Consider the following 19,770-nt stretch of genomic DNA (forward strand, 5'->3'; position numbering starts at 1 on the left):
ACTGGGGGCCCGATTGGAATTTCGAAATCTTTTGAGGACCAGGTCGGGATGTGGCCGTGGGCGCCCTTTATTATGGCATCGTTAAATTTCCTTTCTTTTTCCATTTGGATGAAAAGTTCTTTTATTTTAATTTAATAGTTTTATGTGTACTGGTTCAGGGTTTAGATAATAGAAAGGTTAATAAACTGCAAAAGCATTGTAGTCTTTAAAAAGTTCCCTCAAATTTAGTACATCCTCGGTTTTCTCTACTACTTAAAAAAAAGTGAAAAGGGGATTTTTTTCGTACGCCCCCCCGCTCCGCACCGTAGCCCTCTCCCTCCATCCGATCCCGCAGCTTCCCTCTGAACCGTCCCTTTACTTGCGTCCGTCGTTCCTCACCGCCATGCCACACGCATCCGCGCCACCCGCAACGCGTGTTTTGACCTTCCGATCTCCTTCGGCAGTCCCGCACCCTCTCCTTCCGTCCGTTCTTCAGCCCCCGCCCCCATCCCACCCCATGCCCGCCGTCTCCGCTGCCTCGCCACCCCTACTTTCCCCTCACCCCCGCGCCTGCCGCCGCGCGTCGCCCTCCCATACGACAAGCCCGCCGCCGCCCCTCTTTCCTCCCCTGCGCCAAAGCCTGCCGCTGTCGCTACCCCTCTTTCCTTCCGCTGACTCCCCGATGACGAAGACCCTGCCCAGGTCGGTGAGCTCGGCCAGCCAGGGGTCGGCGTCGTCGGCGCCGATGTCGGGGAAGGGGTAGATCTGGCCGCGGAGCCAGAGGAGGACTGCGGCCGCATCGTTGATGGCGGCCGGCAGATGGTGCTCGGGGGGGGGAGGCAGTAGTCAATAGAGAGGACGAGCGTGCCGGCCCCCGCGGTAGTAGGCAGAGAGCATGAGCAGAGGTTGGCGGCGCGGCTTCGGTGTCGAGGGAGATGTTGCCCCTGCTGGCGCTCCAGGGGCTGATGGAGTACAGCCGCGCGGGCGCCGCTCGTGACCGCAGCGCTGCTCATCGCCAACGCGCTGATCTACCTCCAGCCCGGAGCGCTCCATAAGATCCTGTCCTCGATTGATTGAGTCTCCTTCAATCCGTCATCATCGAGGTAGCCAACCTTGCCTCAACATAATTTCAGTATACGCATAAAAAAATCCCCACCCTTTTTTCTGATAAAACATGTGAGTTGCAATTGGAGCCGACTTTTTTGTTTTTTGGCCCTTTTTTGAAAGATTCTCACAAATACACCCCTGGTGGAACCATTTCAAAATCTGGACCCTTAGCTTGGCGCCATCCACGCTGGCGCCAAGCTTACACATCTTGGCGCCAGCCATCCTAACACCAAGGTCCATGCGCAGCTGCTAACGCGGATGCCGATGTGGTGGGGGGCTTGGCGCCAGCCATCGTGGCGCCAAACTTGATGCCAAGCTTGGCGTTGTAGATCTTGGCACCGAGCAGTTTTACCCTATACCTCTTGACATTTCGAATAAAACAAGTACAATTATTCCGAGAAGCATGCAACAAACCACGTTGTGGTTCAACTGGTTAGGATGTGTGCATCTTATCCTAAAGGTCTGGTTCGAATCTCAGTGTTGAATTTTTTTTCTACATTTTTTAAAGAATTTTACTAAGCCATACGAGCCTATTCCTGCCCGAACCAGTCTAATCCTCGTGTCCTCCCGTACAACCATCTGAGCCTAACGCGCAGCGTTACGCGTGGTACCATCCTGCCGCTGGCGCCGAAGAAGGCGCTCAGGTTGTTGGCCACCTCGGCGGGACCAACCATGGCTCTGCCGGGCGTGAGCGGCGCCGCCGTTGGTGAGGCCGTGGCGCCCCCCGTGGAGGCGGCATCCGAGGTGGCGACCGAGGGGAGGTGACGACGGTGTCTACTCCGACAGTGGAGGTGGAGACGGCGACGCCTGCCCCGAGGGCGGAGATAGAGGCGGTGGTGGAGGTGACGGCGGCGTCTACTCCGGTGGTGGAGGCGGAGACGGCGGCGCCTGCCCTAGGGGCAGAGACAGAGGTAGTGGTGCCTACTCCGAAAGGGCCGTCGGCGTCGGTCGAGGGACCGCCGATGTTGGTCGAGGAGTCCTCCCTTGCTGTTGTTAGGTCCGGAGGTGACCCTAACGCGTCGGGAGGACCGACCGTGCGTTGGGCCCCCCGTGGAGACCCGTAGAAGCCCCTCTTCGTCCTTGATGACGTGGGGGGAGCAGGAGAGGTGGCTGGAGGTGCAGGGCGGGCTCGAAAGATGTTCATGCCACCCTGTCCTCTGCGGTGGGAAGGCTGCGCGATGTTGTCACCCCTGCCGGTCAGGTATGGTGTCCTTTTCGGCGGTCATTTTTCCCTTCTCTGCTCCTTTTTTTCTCCAAACGAGTTTCAAGCACAGATCGTCCTGCAGGCCTTAGGGACTGCAGCTGGAGGAAGTCCGAGTTCCTCCGACGTGAGAGGGGGGGTCTGGGAACGCCTTTCTGAGTAGGCGCGATGGAACAGGGAGCTGACTGGATAGCTCGCTACCGCCCACCAGGCTGCCGCCGCCCTTGGTGAACGGTGGCTCACGTGCGCGCGCAGGAGAAGGAGGCGCAGGCGGGCGCCAGGAGGGCGGAGGACAAGCTCCGGGTCACCACCGAGAAGGCCCACCAAGATGCTGAGGAGCTCGCCCGGGTTAAGAAGGAGCACGAAACCCTTCAGAAGACTGTCGAGCGCTTCCGGCGCGAGCACCATGCGACTTGGCAGGAGCGCGACGCGACCTGCCAAGAGCGTGACGCGGCTTGGCAGGAGTGCGACCTCGAGGAAGGTCGGAAGGTCGAGGCCGAGCGGGTGGTGGCCAATCTTGTGGAAGAGGTTAGCCAGCTCCGGCGGCAAATGCAGGGGCTTCAGGCCGCGGTGTCCCAAGGGCTTGTTTGGGAACGCGAGCAGCGAGTCCGCGCCGATGGTAAGGACTTCGTCATCCTTTTTCTTGTTTGTCCCGGCACGCAACGCTGGTTCTGATTCATTTTTGTGGTTTGGGTAGGCCTTGACAGCGACCTTGCCCGGTTGAGAGCCGCCTCCCTTGAGGAGGACATCGAGCTCGCCAACCTGCGCAGCGCCGTTGGCATGGTCTGCGAAGACCTCGGAGTCGTCCAGGAGGAGGGGACAAGTTCGCTGGCAGCTCGTGTCCTTGGGATGTACCGGCGGGCGCGCGAGGTTGCTCGGGACGCGCTCCGCATCGGCGTGAAGCGGACCTTTGGCATCTTCAGCTCCCACTACGCCGGCCTCAACTTCCAGCTGATGAGCGAGGGCTACGCCTCCGGCTATACTGAAGCTGAGCTGGACGAGGTCGACGCGTTGGTGGCTGCCCCCGCGGAGGCCTTGGCGTGGCTCTTGGAGGAGGAGGCCGTCCTGCCTGAGCGTCCTTGAAGAAAATTTGTATTGGGCAGAGGTGCCCCAAAAATAGGTAAAGGATTAAGTAACTCTAAACTTGCTTTTGCGTTGGCCAGAGTGGCCTTTTTGTTTATGCAGTTTTTCGAAAAAAGTTTTCGATTCTCTTTCTATGTTTTTAGGTTCGGAAAGATCAGAATGCGAGTCGGATGGGTCGGGAAGCGCCGATGAGCAAAGGCACTGTAGCTGTCGGAGGTGTAGGTTTCTCGCAGTCTGATTGGTCTTGCCCGAGCGTCGTTCGCACACTCTTCTCCTCCCGCGCCCAAACATTTAGGAAGGGGGTCGGTTTGGAAAAAAGCGGTATTTTGAGAAGACGCCAAGTGTCTTGGGCCAGAGCCCTTGACAGCCCCTGAGGGATATTCGACCCTGGGCGAGAGCCAGGGTCGGATATTCCTTAGCTTGGAAGAAAACTTTAGCGAAAATGACCAGAAATAGCTTTTTTCATAAACAAATAGTGGAAGTACGTATATAGTTTTAGAAATGACAATTAAGGGTAGAAGCGACTTAGCTGTTCGATGTTCCAAGCGTTGGTGAGGATTTGCCCATTGTGGGTCGCTAGTTTGTACGTGCCTGGTCGCATTACTTGCGCAATGACAAATGGACCTTCCCACGGCGGGGTCAGCTTGTGTTGACCCTTGTTGCTCTGGACGAGGTGGAGCACTAAGTCGCCGACGTTGAAATCCCGGCCCCGTACCTTACGGCTGTGGTACCGTCGCAAGGCTTGCTGGTACTTGGCCGAGTGTAGCAAGGCAACGTCTCGTGCTCCGTCCAGCTAGTCTTGTGCGTCCGCGAGGCATGTTTGGTTCCCTCGTTCGTCGTACGCTCTGACCCTCGGCGACCCATACTCCAAGTTAGTGGGGAGGATTGCCTCGGACCCATAGACCATGAAGAATGGGGTAAAGCCGGTTGCCCTGCTGGGGGTCGTCCTCAGGCTCCATAGGACCACGGGGAGTTCCGCAACCCATCGGCCGCCGAACTTGTTGAGGCGGTTGAAGATCCGTGGCTTGAGACCCTGGAGTATCATGCCATTGGCCCGCTCAACTTGTCCGTTTGTACGGAGATGTGCCACGGCCGACTAGTCCACACGGATGTGGTGATCATCGCAGAAACTGAGGAATTTTTTCCCGGTGAACTGCGTGCCGTTGTCCATGATGATGGAGTTGGGGATTCCAAAGCGATAAGTAATGTCGATGAAGAATTGCACCGCTTGCTCGGATTTGATCTGCGCAATCGATCGAGTCTCGATCCACTTCGTGAATTTGTTGACAGCGACGAGTAGGTGGGTGAAGCCCCCGGGTGCATTTTTGAAGGGCGCGACAAGGTCCAGACCCCAGACCGCGAAGGGCCACGTGATGGGGATGGTCTGGAGTGCTTAGGCAGGCAGATGAGTCTGTCGGGCGTAGAATTGGCATCCCTCGCAGGTGCGTACCACGCGGGTGGCGTCGGCTACTACCGTCGGCCAATAGAAGCCTTGTCGGAAAGCGTTCCCGACGAGGGTTCTTGGTGCGACATGGTGACCGCGAGCCCCAGCGTGGATGTCATGGAGCAGTGACCTTCCTTGCTTGGAGGGGATGCAACGTTGTAGGATCCCGGTATGGCTTCGCTTATAGAGCTCTTGGTCGATGATGACGAAGGACTTGGCGCGATGGATAATCCTCCGCGCTTCTGTCTTGTTCGTCGGGAGTGACTCGCGGATGAGGTAGTCGAGGTACGGAGCTCTCCAGTCAGGCAGAGGGTCGGGCCCTTTTGCCGGTTCTGTGTCGATCTTCATAACCTCGGGGTAGGAGAGGTCAGCCTCCGGGTCCGGGATAGGTGGCTCGTTGCCGGCCTCTCCTGGTTCTTCATAGCGGACCAAGGGCTTATGCAAGTTACTGACAAAGACGCCGGCAGGGACTGGCCTCCGGCCGGATGCTGCCTTTGCCAGTTCGTCGGCTGCCTTGTTGAAGCATCTTGCGACGTGGTTGAGCTCAAGATCGTTGAATTTGTCCTCAAGGTGGCAGACTGTGTGGCAGTACGCCGTCATCTTGGGGTCGTGACAGCTTGACTCCTTCATGACTTGGTCGACGACTAGCTGCGAGTCATCTCGGATGTCAAGCCGTCGTATGCCTAGCTCGATGGCGATGCGGAGCCCATTGACGAGAGCCTCGTATTCGGCGACATTGTTAGATGCGGGAAAATGGAGGCGGACCATATACCTTAAGCGCATGCCGAGGGGAAAGATGAAGACCAGGCCTGCTCTGGCGCCAGTTTTCATCAGTGACCCGTCGAAGTACATCGTCCAGTAATCCTGCTCCACCGGTGCCGATAGTGTCTGGACCTCCGTCCATTCCACGATGAAGTTGGCGAGCACCTGGGACTTAATGGCTGTTCGGGAGGCGTAGGTGATGCCTTGGTCCATGAGCTTGAGTGCCCACTTTGCAATTCTTCCCATCGTGTCCTGATTTTGGATAACCTCGCCAAGGGGGAAGGATGACACGACTGTCACAGGGTGAGAGCTGAAGTAGTGGCGCAGTTTCCTCTTCGTGATGAGGATCACGTACAGGAGCTTTTGGATTTGGGGGTAACGGGGGTTGGAGTCAGAAAGGACCTCGCTAATGAAGTACACCGGGCGCTGCACCTTGAGGGTATGCCCTTCCTCCTCCCGCTTCGCCACCAGGGCAACGCTTACCACCTGTGTCGTAGCCGCGATGTAGAGCAGGAGTGGTTCCTTGTTGGTCTGCGGGACCAAGATCGGGGCCTTCGTCAGGATTTTCTTGAGCCGGTCAAGTGCTTCCTAAGCCTCGGCGGTCCACGCGAAGCGGTCAGTCTTCTTCAGGAGTCGGTAGAGGGGGAGTCCTCGTTCGCCAAGGTGCGAGATGAAGCGGCTCATGGTCGCAAGGCATCCCGTGACGCGCTGTACTCCCTTTAGGTTCCAGATTGGTCCCATGCTGGTGATGGCCGATATCTTCTTCAGATTGGCTTCGATGCCGCGCTCGGAGACGATGAAGCGAAGCAGCATGCCCCTCGGGACCCCAAAAACGCATTTCTCGGGGTTGAGTTTGATGTGCTTGTTTCTTAGCCTCTCGAAGGCCAGCTCAAGGTTGGGGATGAGCTGGTCGCCGAGCTTGGATTTGACCACGATGTCGTCTACGTAGGCCTCAACGGTTCGCCCGATGAGGTCCCCAAAATACTTGAGCATACATCGCTGGTATGTAGCCGCCGTGTTTTTTAGGCCGAACGACATCGTGACGTAGCAGAATGATCCGAAGGGGGTGATGAAAGAGGTCGCGAGCTGGTCGGACTCTTTCATCGCGATTTGATGGTAGCCGGAGTACTCGTCGAGGAAGCTGAGGGTTTCGCACCCCGAGGTTGAGTCAACTATCTAGTCTATGCGCGGGAAAGGAAAGGGATCCTTCGGGCACGCCTTATTAAGACCTGTATAATCAACACACATTCTCTAATTTCCATTCTTTTTTTGTACAAGAACAGGGTTGGCTAACCACTCGGGGTGGTACACTTCCTTGATGAACCCGTCCACCAAAAGCTTTTGAAGCTCCTCGCCGATGGCTCTGCGCCTCTCCTCGTCGAAGCGGTGCAGTCCTTGTTTCACCGGTTTGGATCCAACCTTGATGTTCAAGGAGTGCTCGGCGACTTCCCTCGGGATGCCTGGCATATCTGAGGGTTTCCACGCAAAAATGTCGCTATTTGCGCGGAAGAAGTCGACAAGCGCACTTTCCTATTTGGGGGATAGGGTAGCTCCTATGCGCACCACCCTACCGTCGGAGCTGTCGAGGCCGAGAGGGATCTCCTTTATGCCCTCCGTGGCTGCGAAAGAGCTGGAGGATCGTTTGGAGTCGGGCGAGTCCTTGGCGTCCTCCGTGAGCTGGACCGCGCGGTCCTCCAAGGCAGTGATAGCCGAGGTATATTTGCAGCACTCTATGTCGCACTCGTAGGCCTTCTAGAAGGACGTGCCGATAGTGAATGACCCCGTTGGGTCTCGGCATCTTGAGCTTGAGGTAGGTGTAGTTGGGGATGGCCATGAACTTGGCGTAGCATGGTCGTCCTAGGATGGCATGGTAGGTTCCGCGGAAACCTACCACCTCGAATGTGAGGGTCTCCTTCCTGAAGTTGGAAGGATTCCCAAAGGTGACGGGCAAGTCGATTTGCCCGAGGGGCATTGTCCGTCTCCCCGGCACGATGCCGTGGAAGGGTGCTTTGCTGGGGCGGAGATGCGATCTATCGATCGCCATGGTGAAGCGTCCCCACATAAGTAGAGACTAAATGTGATGCAAATATCAGTCCCAGGAGGCTGATAACACATTTATTCGACAGATAATTCAGTTACCGTACAACTCCCGAGGGAGCGGGCGTGAAAGCCACGCAGCGATAAGAAGTAAATAAACAACAGCGGCTAACCAAGCGACTGCCAAAAGACAGCACTCGGGACTACACGGCAGCAGCAGCATCTTGGGAAGGCCAACACCCCAGGCAGCGTTGGGTGCGGACACAACCTCTACTCAAGGTCTTCAGCGATGAAGTCCGGGTCTTCCTCTGTAGCAACGAAGCAAGGGTGAGTACGAACGTACTCAACAAGTCCAACCCCATCCACGGAGGGGGATACAAACAAGTATATGCACAGGATATAACAAGGATAGGCTAAGGTTCATTTGCAATAAAGCCAGATTTTCAACACATGCACGAGTTTGTTTTCAAACAAGTTTTTGGTAAAGCTTTTCCCTTAGTAACTGAAATATTGACTGGGGTTGATCCTACACAAAGGATCCAATTTTTATTGCTATCGGACTCCCCGTCCATCATAGCTCACGGCACAACTGCCGGACACTTCCGAAAATCCAACACACACGCACGCACACACACACACACACACACCCGTGACCATCCATGCCCAAGTGCTAGTTATGTGACCACGCCGTAACTCGTCCAATGCCATGGACACGGCTACCCGGATAGGTTTTAACTCTGCAGAGGTTGTACACTTTTCCCACAAGTAGGGTACCGCAGCACGATCACCTTAGTGCCGGTGCGGATCCTAACAAAGCCATTACCCACCTTAGGTGAGACTGGCTAGTCCTCACGGGAGCACCCAATGGGTTCACGGCTCGTCCACGAGACCATAACCGGGACCTAAGTCACCAAGATCTTACTCCTTTTCCATGGGCTCCCGTTGCTCACCAGCACCCCTGAAGACTAACAGTTCAGCTAGTGGGATTTATGCTAAGCCGTTGCCCATACAACGGTCGAGTGGTTGCACGATGGTTGAATTAGGCAAGATGACACATCAACTCGGTCCTTAACCATGACAAGATGGATATCTCCCGACATTGCTCAACCACTAAGGTACGAGCACAACATTCTGGCATTTCACACAAGAAACACCCATCCATCTCGTCTACACATTCCTTTCCTCTGAACCTGGAAAACCACTTTTCCCTATTGAACACACACACACACACTTATTTTCCAAGTAAACCATTATAATAGTGAATGAAGTTTAAGTAGCAATTTCCTAAGCGTTCTAGCAGTGGTTATCGTCTAAATAGAGCGGGTCATATTTAGAAATAACCATAGGATAACAAGGAATGTTCATAACAATCAAGGGGTGGCTATCCAACCATGTCTTGCAATAAAACAATATGCATTTTACAAAACAGGCCAATAGGGTGTGTTTGAAAAAAATTAGGTATTAAGTATGCATCAAAGGGTGAGATTGGACTTGCCGTCTTCAAAGCCTTCCGGGAGTTCCGGCTCGTGCTGCTGGTCCTCGGGCTCGGGCTCGCGGTCAAACTCCTCCTCGGGATCCTCCTCAGGCAATCCGCGATCTACGGCACACACAAACGGACAGACAAATAAATAAAAGAAAGATCGGTTTTTAATCGTGAGCTCCGAACAGAAAACGCGAACGGAAATTAGGTAGAAGGATTATTTTTGGGAAATTTGGATATGGATCGGCGAAAGTATTCCGGAGGATGAAGTGGTGAAATTTGGGATTAATTGGAGGAAGCTTGGCGCATGAAATGACGGGTTAATCATGAATTAGGGGCTTAAACAGGAGGTTTAGGACTGATTTGTAATAAACCAGGGACCTATTTGTAATTCTTTCTGCAGGTGGAGGGGCTTGTCTGTGAAAATGTTATGAGAGTGGTGGAGGGACCCGTTCGTAATTTGGGAGAAGATGGGGGTCAGATTGGGATTTTTGGGAAATTTGTTCCTTCTTCTTCCAGGAATCAGAGGAAGAGAGAGGGAGTGGAGGGTGGCGGGCGGCGGGCGGGCGGCCGGGCCTCGCCGGCGGCGCCGAAGGTCGGGGGAGGTGGAGGGAGGAATGGGGACCCCATTTGCCTCACCACGGGCAGGTGGCGTCGGAGGAGGGGGTGGGGCGCCGGCGCCCGTGGGGCGGCGGCGGCGGCAGGGAAGCGGCGGCGGCGGTTTGGCGACGGGCGGCGCAAGGGGTGGAGGTGGTGGGCTGGGAGAAGATGGGTCGGCGAGGGAGGCCGATCGTGCCCCTTTTTATAGGCCAACGGGGGGGGGGGGGGGGTGACCGGCGGTAGGGGCCGGTTACAGGCCGACGGCGTGAGCTCAGCGGCCACGGCACCGATGGCGTGCCGGGCGGGAGGTAGGGGCCGGCGGGGCGGCGTGGTGCGGGGCCGAGACGGCCGGCGCAGGAGGGCGGCGTGCGGGGCCGGGGAGGCCGGCGCCGGAGTGGATGGCGCAGGCGGCAGGCGGCCGGGGAGGCCGAGCGGCGTGGCGCCAGGGGGCGTGGGCACCGGCGGGAGTAATGGCGCCGGGCCGGATGGAGGAGTGGCGCCAGTGGAAGTGGCACCGGGTGCTAGGGAGAAGAAAGGAGGAGAGAGAAGAAGGAAGGAAGAAGAAAGAAGAAGAAGGAAGAAAGGAAAGAGGAAAAAGAAAAGGAAAAAGGGAAGGGAAAAGAGAAAGAAAAAGAGAGGGACCGGCGGCAATTGCGGCACGCGGTCGGAGCACGCGCGCGGCGGTCTGACGACGACACGCGGCGAGATTTACAGGCACAGGTAGAAGATAGGGGTCGGCTCGGATGCCAGGACGGCGAAATTGCCGGGAAGATTTTGGAATTCCGGGAGCTCAGCGGTAAAAAGATTTTAAAGACGATTTTAACAGGTGATTTTAGGTTGGTGATTGTCGCGGATGTTACACATGGCGTCGAGGGTTGCGGCGTAGAGGATGTTGAGGCCGCTGCCTCCATCCATCAGCACCTTGGTGAGGCGCTTCGTGCCGATGATGGGATCGACGACGAGAGGGTAGCGCCCCGGATGTGGGACATGTTCCGGGTGATCGGAACGGTTGAAGGTTATGGCGGACCTTGACCAGTTGAGGAAGACCGGGGTGGCAGGGTCGACCGCGTAGACCTCGCGGCGTTCTAGCTTCTGGCGGCGCTTGGAGTCGTAGGCCGCCGGTCTGCCGAAGATCATGAAGCAGCCGTCGACATTCGGGAAGCCGTCCTCCTTCTCTCTGGTGTTCTTCCCCTCCTCCTCTGGCTTCCTTCTCCGGTCGCCCTTCATGGAGTTGCTGACAAAGAACCTCTTCATGAGGTTGCAGTCTTTGTAGGCGTGCTTGACGGGGAACTTGTGGTTCGGGCACGGTCCCTCGAGCAGCTTGTCGAAGTGGCCCGGGGTGCCCTCGGGGGCGGCCGTCCACTCTTGTGTTCGGCGACGGCCACGAGGGAGTCCTCGCGTTGCTGCTTGTTCTTCTTCTTCTTCTAACGGTTGGAGGTGCCTTCGTCGGCATCCTCCTCCCGCTTCGCCTTACCCTTGGAGAGATCGAATATCGCCCCGACGACCTCCTTGCCAGAGGCGAGGTTGGTGGCGATGTCGAGGAGCTCCTCGGTGGTCCGTGGGCCCATGCGTCCCAGTTTGTGGACCAGAGTCCTACAGGAGGTCCCTGCCAAGAAGGCTCTGATGACATCGGTATCGGCAACGTTGGAGAGCTCGGTGCGCTTCCTGGAGAAGCGCCGGATGTACTCTCGGAGAGTCTCATCCGACCCTTGGCGGCAGCTCCAGAGGTTCCAGGAGTTTCCAGGGCGCATGTACGTGCCTTGGAAGTTTCCCACGAAGATGTCCTTCAGATCGTTCCAGTTTCGGATCCGGCCTGATGGAAGGTGTTCTAGCCATGCTCACGTGGAGTCGGCTAGGAACAGAGGGAGGTTGTGGATGATGAACATGTCATCATCCGCCCCACCGTCCTGACAGTCAAGCCGGTAGTAGCTGAGCCAAAGTCCGAGGTTCGTCTCCCTGGAGTATTTGGTGATGTTGGAGGGCGGCCTGAAGCGCGCCGCGAACGGCGCGTTGAGGATCCGCGCGAAGAAAGCCTTGGGCCCCACTGGGTCGGGGCTCGGGCTCCGGTCTTCTCCGCTGTCGTAGCGGCCACCACGGCGTACGTGGTAGCCGCAGTCGGCTCCGTCCTCCCTGTCCGCACGGGGGCGTCTCCGTGCATCCAAGGTGTCGCGTGCATCACAGATAGGACCGACGCATTAGTGGACGGATAGGGCTCTATCGCCCGCACGTGGTGGGGTCCGTCGAACGGGCGAGGCCTGGTTTCCACTATGGGAGGAAGGTTGGTGGACAGACCCTCCACGCCTCTCGAGAGGCGCGGAGGGTGTGACCCTGCTGGCGTCGTGTCCGCGTTGCTGGGACACGGAGCTCTCTGCCTGCTGGACTGCTGCACACTCAAGCAGGTCACGTACCTCTTGGTGGGCCTGTCGCTCCTCGAACGTTGCCGATCGGGGAGTCGTCGGAGTAGGGCTGCCGCGGCGGCGATGTTTTGGCTGGTGCGTGCGAAGAATTGGGGACGATCCTCGTCCCCACAGATGCGCCGGTGGACGTCACGGGCCCGATGGCGCGCTCCGCCCTCGTTGCGGTGGTGCTCGATCTCCTGCTCGAGCACCGCGCATTCCTCCGGCAGCCAGGGCTGCGCTGGGACCCTGGCATGTGCTCCGGCTGTGGCTGCGGAGTTGGGTGGGGGAGTATGCTGCTCCCCTTTGTCATCATCATCGCTGGCCCTCGCGGAGTGCGCGTCAGCCATGAAGCACTCGCGCGAGGGGTGGTAGCTTCTGTTGCTGGAGCCAACGTCGGAGGTTACTTCCGGCCTTTCCATAAGGGGAGGCAAGATAGCCCCCGAGGTGTACTCCTTCATGCCCACGAACTCGTCGTCCGTGGGTAGCACGATCATGGATCGTGCTAGGAAACGACCGTAAGTTGCTGCGGCGTTGAGCAGACCAAAGGGCCATTCCTCCAAGGAGGACCCTGTGGTACGTGCCCGGTGACTCCCCATCATTCCGGCGGCGGAGCCAGGGGTGACGGGGTGAGTGGGTTGGACGGCAAGAGGAATCAGAGTGATTCCCTCTACCGTGGCGAGGAAGTCCAGGCTCCCAAAACGGACATGGGAGCCCGGAGCAAAGCCGATGTCATTGTTGGCCATCCGAAGTCGGTGATGAACGTTGAACGCACAAAGTTCCCCTACCTGGCGCGCCAACTGTCGGTGTCAAGAATCACGGGTCAAGACTACCGGCTTAGTAAATTTGTTTTCTCTGCGCGTTAGGCTCGGATGGTTGTACGGGAGGCCACGAGGATTAGACTGGTTCGGGCAGGAATAGCCCTACGTCCAGTGTGGGTGGCTGCTCGTGTTACTCGTACCAAGTTTGCAGTAGGGGCTACAAACGAGCAAGAGAGGGAAGCTGGTTCCCAGGTCTCTGTGGGTGTTTGCCGACACTCAAAGTGTCTTGAGCGCTAAGGTTCTACGAGAGCTGTTGTGTGCGTTCGGTGTTGTTCTATCGTCTCTTGGGCCTCTCCTTCCCTCGGGTCCCCTGGTCCCCTTATATAGTGTAAGGAGGACACAGGGGTTACAAAATGAGCTGGGAGTAAGGAAGGTAAAAAAGATAAAACAAGAAAGCGGGTGGAGCTACTGGAGACGCCGTCTTCCTTTCTTGTCTCTGCGTCTTGTCGGTACTGCTACATGGAAAGGGCAGTTGCCGTTGGGTCCCATCGATGATTCGGCGGTCGGACACTGTAGCCGAGCACGCGAGTCGCATATGGCGGCTGACCACTATAGCCGCGCAAGTTGGTGGTGATGACCGGCCACTGTAGCCGTGTAAGTGGCAGGAGGCAGCCGACCACTGTAGCCACATGTACTGACAGGGCGGTGCGGTTGAAGTGCACTTCTTGCCAGGCTGCGCAAGAAACCAGGCGGTTTGCCCTCCTTCGCTAGACGGTATGGGCTATGAGTACCCTATGACAGGTGTCGCAGAAGGATAAGACGGTTCAGCTGTAGCCCTGTATTGCCGTCGTAGCACGGTGCGGTCTGGCATTCCGACAGGTCATGTCGAGGAATGCGGGCGCCTCTCCACACGTTAGAACCGTATCCTGGAGCATGCGCATCCCATCGGTTATGTTTTGGTGAGCTCGGGGGGACCCACAAGGCTCGTGCTTCCGTGTGGCGGTTGCACATTCCTTCGGGCGAGGCGGAGCCCCGTTTCGAGGGGTCGGGTGCGTCCGACCTCTTGCGCTCGGGGCCGGGCGAGGTGGAACGCTGCTTTGAGGGGTTGAGCGCGTCTGACCCCTTGCGCTCGGGGTCGGGCGAGGCGAAACTCTGCTTCGAGGGGTCGGGCGTGTCCGACCCCTGGCGCCCGGGGTCGGGCGAGGCAGAGCGCAATACCTCCGGGGTGTATTTAGTCGGTGGGGATTTTACGGGTGCCGGGGGTGGGCCCTGGCCCTTACGACCGTTGATTAGGGAACGTAAGGAGGTCATTAATATTTCTCGCCGACAACCACGTTAAAGAAATAATAGATTAGAAAGTAAAGGAGCAGATGGGATCATGTACATAGAAGAAAAAAAATGAAAGCAAGAGAATCTCCCCTGATGGAGTGTATCCTCATCCATCGGGTGGTCGGTGTGTGATGGAAAAACAACAGCATGACGTACCAGCAGTAGAGAACTAATCGCTGAGTTGCGAAATCAACCCAACGACGATATTGATGTAGGTGATGACGAAGCAGTTGTAGGTGATGGTAAATCTGCCATCAAGCTCGTTGGGGATGATCTCACGATTACCCCTACCTAGCGCGCCTAGCCCGGTAGTGCACCAGGGGGTTACCCAAGTGGTTGATTTATAGGTGGAGGGGATTGCGAAACCTAGAACTCGAAGGTGATCGCGAGAACACGAGAGACATGAGAGTTTTAGACAGGTTTGGGCCTCCGGAAAGTAATACCCTACGTCCTGTATACTGACGGTTTGTATTGCTCGAGAGTTGATGATTTGATGGGATGCCCTTAATCGCCTTGCATAGGCTGATGACCTAGGATTACAATTTTGGATCTAATCTACTCTGTCGTTACATGGAAGGTAATCTGAGTCGGATTACAATATGTATCCCGTAATATCCGGGCTGATTTGAATCGCCCGATCTCCTTGGCGTGTACTCCAAGTATCTTCATATCCTTAACCCGCACGTCTTGGTCGGGCGGGCCCACTTGTTAGGACCGATCAGTATCCTGTAGAGATCCATGAGGTACCCACATCCCTCAGATATAGTTAAACTATTAGCACAACCATGCAATTAGAAATCGCATTTGAACCTCATTATCAGAGAGGCGCGTAGAACTTGTCTTAAGCATTTGAATAGAGAGCAAATTTTGAGTGGCTTATGAGCTTAGGCGACTAGGCAGTGAAGTGAACTAGGCGTGTTGGTATATGATGTTTGCATTTTACGAATTGTATTTGGCTTATCACTTGAAAATAGCTCTCTTTTGAGAATAATAACATACTCCCTCTATCCCATATTAAGTATGTGAAAACCAAAGCAACGGTTAAAATGACTTTGTTGCCCCTATAAGACACTAGCTTCAGTGACCGCACCGCCTTGTGCTGCAGCTCCATGCGGAGGCGGAAGGATTTCTAGAAGCATCATCTATTTTTTTTAACACATGTTAATGACGGACGAGGGGTTGAGAAGCGTCCAGACTTCGGATGGAGGTTACACGAGTCGATCTTTCTTCCTCGGAGCTGGGTCACATGGTAGCCTTGTAGCTTGATCTCGTACCTATCTGTGTAAATATTTTAGGATAAATTTTAAATCGTAGAGGTGCAAATATTTTAGGACGGAGGGAGTATTTTTATACATATTTGACCATCTACTCAACTTTTTTTATTATGATCAGATCTTTTTGTTAAAAAAAATCCAAAGTATAAGACCGTACTGTTTTCTCGTGCCTGCTAGCATGGCCACGTTAGCATGCTATCTTTGTCCCGTTCGATATGGTTCGAAAGGTTTCGATCGCATATGCCAGTTTTGTTGTGGTCGATACTCATACTCACATGTTGTGACCAAGCAAGAAGTGATATTGACCTTTCATGCTGCAATTTCATATTACTTTTCCTGCCATATGCATTCATCGCTGAACATTGAGCTAGCCTTCTTCATTGTAGAAGAAAAGTGATACTTTGTTTAGCAGAGATGGCAGATCATATCATGCAAAACACATGTACGTTGCCGCAGTGCCGAGTCACCTTAAATTGTTTTCGACTCTTTACGTACTGTTGTGTTGCTACCGATACGAGGCCGAATCACTTCACATCAATTTCGATTCGTTTCCTTATCTATTTCTCAAAAATTCAAGTTAAGCCCCAACATTGCATTTTTCAGCCAATTTGGATCACGATATACCAGGTCAACGCGGGTCAATTCAACCCCTGGCCCGATTGAGCGCAGGCCTCCTCACCGTCCACCAGTCCACCTCGCCGCCGCCGCCGCCGCCGCTGTGCTTTCCTCCGCCTCCTCTCCCGCGCCGCCGCCGCTCGCACGCTCCTTTCTATCCCTGGAGGGCGACGGCTCGGATCCCTCCTCCAGGCACCAGCGTGGCCGCCCCATCTCGACTGCCTCCGCCTGAATACCCCCCTGCCCCATAAGGCCTGGCCTTGAAGGCCACTCGCCTCTTGATTCCGGCGGCGGCGGTGGAGAGGGAGGGGCGATGCCGAAGCGGACGACGCACACGTACTCGAGCGAGGACGCGCTGCCGGAGGGCCCCGAGTCTGACCTCTTCGTCTACTACTGCAAGCACTGCGCCTCCCACGTCCTCATCACCGGTCAGCTCCTCCTCCCCACTCGGTTAATTTTGCCAGATCTATGTAGTCTGCTAGGGAGGCCTTGGATTCTAGCGGAAGAATTAGCTTGGAACTGTTTAAGTGGGGGGTGGTTTTTATCTAATCCCTGCATAGCCACAAGTTTCAGACCACGCAACAGCATTTACCTGCATACTAGATGTTCTTCTTCATTTGTACTATTCTAGCTCTGGATCACCGTTTGTCAGTGAGCAGGAGAAAGTGAACTTATAGGGAATGTGGTGGAGATGAAGAACATGACATAAGCAGTGGCGGAGCTTGGACACAAAAGAAGAGGGGGCCAGACTACTATTTTTCTTTCCACTTCAGCAGTCAAATCCAGTGCTTAATTAAGAGTTTCTCTAGTTTAGGGGGGAGGGGGGCATAACCCACTTTGGTCTTCACTAACTTCCGCCACTGACCTTATGATTAGTCTGATTTTGGTTGCTAGATACCAAAAGGATTTTCAAAACATAATCAAGGCAGTGTCCTCCTTTGATGCACATTTGATCCTAATGAACTTAGAACTGCTTAATCTTTATTACCATTCTAAAAGATGTGATCATGCTGTATGGACATTTAAAGGTACCACTCAAAAAGATGTGACAATGAATTCTCAAATTGATTTCTGAGGTTTCACTCTTTTTCATGGCTTTTTCTATATTCTTGTGCCGTCATACATTGAGGGCACTTATATTTAGTGGTCTGCCTGCTCAAGAAATTGGACATTGCAAAATTATAATTACAGTACCATGCCATTTAGAATCTCTGATGCATACGTAGTGGGCCATATTTTTACTTTCAACTAGGCTAAAAGCTTCGGGTAGTCTAATTTAGTATTCCAAGTTGATGCAATGCGTTTTTAAAGTTTATATTAATCATCACTAGCAGATTTTTCTTAATTTCTTTCCAAGAGGAGTTGCTACTGTTTATCTGCTTTTGTAATAACTAGTTTGAGTGATTCAAGAATGAAAGTTTTGTATATTCAAGTCTGATATGTTTGTTCTGAAGACACCCAATTGCAGAAAATGCCCAAGCGAAAGACTGACAGAGCACATGTTTTAGACAAGACTAAGCATCTCTCAAGGCTAAATGTGAAGGAGTCGGGAAAAGTAATGTTGAAACGGTATAATAATCATCCCTCATGTTGAAGTACTTCACCTGTACTTCTTATTGTAGCTAGGTTCTGATTAAATCCACTTTCTTGCTGGTTATACGTTCTTCTCTAAATTCTAAATGCTGGTGAATACTTTCAGTTTGTCAGGTAGTATGTAACTAAGGAATTGGGTGCTATTTTCTACATGTGTGCACAGTTGACTTCTAGGGGGAAGACATCTCTTGGTGGCCTCATTAATGCAGTGTGTGTTTGCATATTTTTCAATAGCATAGCAGTATTATTACACCCTATTTTAATTACTGAATTGTGTTTATATAACATGATCCACATTTCCCATGTGCATATTCCTTCGCAACAATCCACCTCAGGGTTATTGTGCCAAAGTGATTACCAGGTTGTGCTTATGTAAATAATCTTTGATGCAGTGGTGAAGGAAAGCTTGAAAAGCAGTTCCGCATGAGCTGTGTAGGATGTGACCTTTTTGTTTGTTACCGATCAGAAGAGGATCTGGAGCACGCCCCTTTTATATATGTTGTTGATGGAGCACTGAGTTCAGTTGCAGCTGAGACAAATCCACATGTACATACCGCCCTCAACTGAAATGTCCTTTGGTAGATTCAGCCTGTTTCTCTTCTCTGCTTCATGATCATGAAAACTGTAGGATGCTCCTGTACCCCCTTGCATCACACAACTGGAAGGTGGACTTGTCCAAGTAGCCATTGAAGTGGAAGACCGGGCACAGCGTTCAGCAATAACAAGTACGTACTTTAACATTGTAGTAAGTTATTTCTTGAGACGACAACATGCAATGTTTATGTAAAATTTGTGCATGAATGCACTGACAGTTTTATGTGGAACATAGATGATCTGGGACAATACTTTACACTATTTCTTTCAGTTCACTGGCACATACAATGTGGTGATGGAATTGTGTACTTTCAGGAGTGAATGCTGATGATGTTCGAGTAACAGTAGCTGCCCCTGCTGCACGAGGGGAAGCGAACAGTGAGTTGCTAGAATTTATGGGCAAGGTGATTTTCTTTAATGGCACTCTAATTTCATTCGTATTGTACTTTGAGCCTTGTAAAAAGCGGTATTCTAAATGCTCCATCCAGTAAAAGATAAGTGCCATCACAATATGCATGCAATGAGTATTGCTTAACTTTGCTAAAAATATCTTTATCAATGTATGTGCAAATTATACAATATAGTATTTCCCTCAAAAAAATTATACAATATAGTATGCCTTTGGTTGTTCAAATATATCAATTTAGTTGATGGTCTCAATTCTGAATAAGCAGTTTCAATTAACTTTGAGCCTTGTTATGTGAAGATGTCCATGCTGATGGTTTGTGAAATCAGGTTCTTGGCCTAAGATTGACTCAGATGACTCTTCAAAGAGGATGGAATAATAAATCAAAGCTTCTGATTGTGAGTTCTCACTTCTTACCCCAAATCACATGGACTGTGGAAATTGATTTCATTAGTATCGGAATCTGATGCACTGCTACTGATTATTTCTCCCTTCTAAAACTATACTTGGGCTTTGTTACAAGGTCGAGGATTTGTCTGCACGGCAGGTGTACGAGAAGCTCCTAGAAGCTGTACAGCCTTAGGAAACTGACCAATGTGTCATGCGTTTGGATATTTCTCTTTTGATGGCACAAGAGAAAGTTCCCACTCATTGCGCGACAGAAGAGCAGAACGTACGTGCTGAAACTATGTTGAAAACACCGCTGAAGTACAACTAGACCGGAGCCAATCTGGACAGTATCCCATTTCCCATTCATTGTTTCTGTTGCACCTTCTCTGTTGGTTATTTCCTTAATTGTGATGCAAAGTGCTTTGCGTCTTGTAAAGATTGCTGCACGATATTGAGTGTTGAGTCTGATGAGCTTGTGGATTATTTCTGCTAATTAGCCGCCTCATCTGGCCTACCTCGCGCCAGGCCTACCTACGGATGTGAGAAAGATGAGGTGGAGAAGAAAATACACCTTGGCAAAAATAGGTAGAATTCATCATTCTGAAAATCGAAGCAGACACCAAACCACGCTAACAACACGTCTGGGAATTTCTTTCTTGCAAGATAAAGAACTCGCCATTATTTGTCCAAACTCCAAATAGAATGCAATTCACCTGAAC

At 53.3% G+C, this 19,770-nt stretch overlaps 2 protein-coding genes across 3 annotated transcripts; one reads left to right on the top strand and one right to left on the bottom strand.

Moving 5' to 3' along the window:
* Positions 1 to 4,763: 4,763 nt before the first annotated feature.
* On the bottom strand, positions 4,764 to 5,822 carry LOC140221823 (uncharacterized). Its single transcript, XM_072291793.1, has one exon. The coding sequence runs from the start codon at positions 5,820 to 5,822 to the stop codon at positions 4,764 to 4,766; it is 1,059 nt and encodes a 352-aa protein (XP_072147894.1).
* Positions 5,823 to 16,050: 10,228 nt separating this feature from the next.
* Positions 16,051 to 19,544, top strand: LOC117844539 (UPF0235 protein At5g63440). Of its 2 annotated transcripts, none has more exons than XM_034725239.2 (7): positions 16,051 to 16,496; positions 17,523 to 17,637; positions 18,054 to 18,207; positions 18,290 to 18,386; positions 18,571 to 18,659; positions 18,991 to 19,059; positions 19,185 to 19,544. In XM_034725239.2, the coding sequence occupies exons 1-7, from the start codon at positions 16,382 to 16,384 to the stop codon at positions 19,242 to 19,244; spliced, it is 699 nt and encodes a 232-aa protein (XP_034581130.1). In that variant the 5' UTR covers positions 16,051 to 16,381; the 3' UTR covers positions 19,245 to 19,544. The 2 variants fall into 2 exon arrangements, with proteins under 2 accessions (XP_034581130.1, XP_072148199.1); XM_072292098.1 differs by having other exon boundaries at positions 16,056 to 16,496; positions 17,537 to 17,637.
* The last annotated feature ends 226 nt before the right edge of the window (positions 19,545 to 19,770 follow it).

Source organism: Setaria viridis, chromosome 2 (genome assembly GCF_005286985.2).
Source record: "Setaria viridis chromosome 2, Setaria_viridis_v4.0, whole genome shotgun sequence".
Lineage (NCBI taxonomy): Eukaryota > Viridiplantae > Streptophyta > Magnoliopsida > Poales > Poaceae > Setaria > Setaria viridis.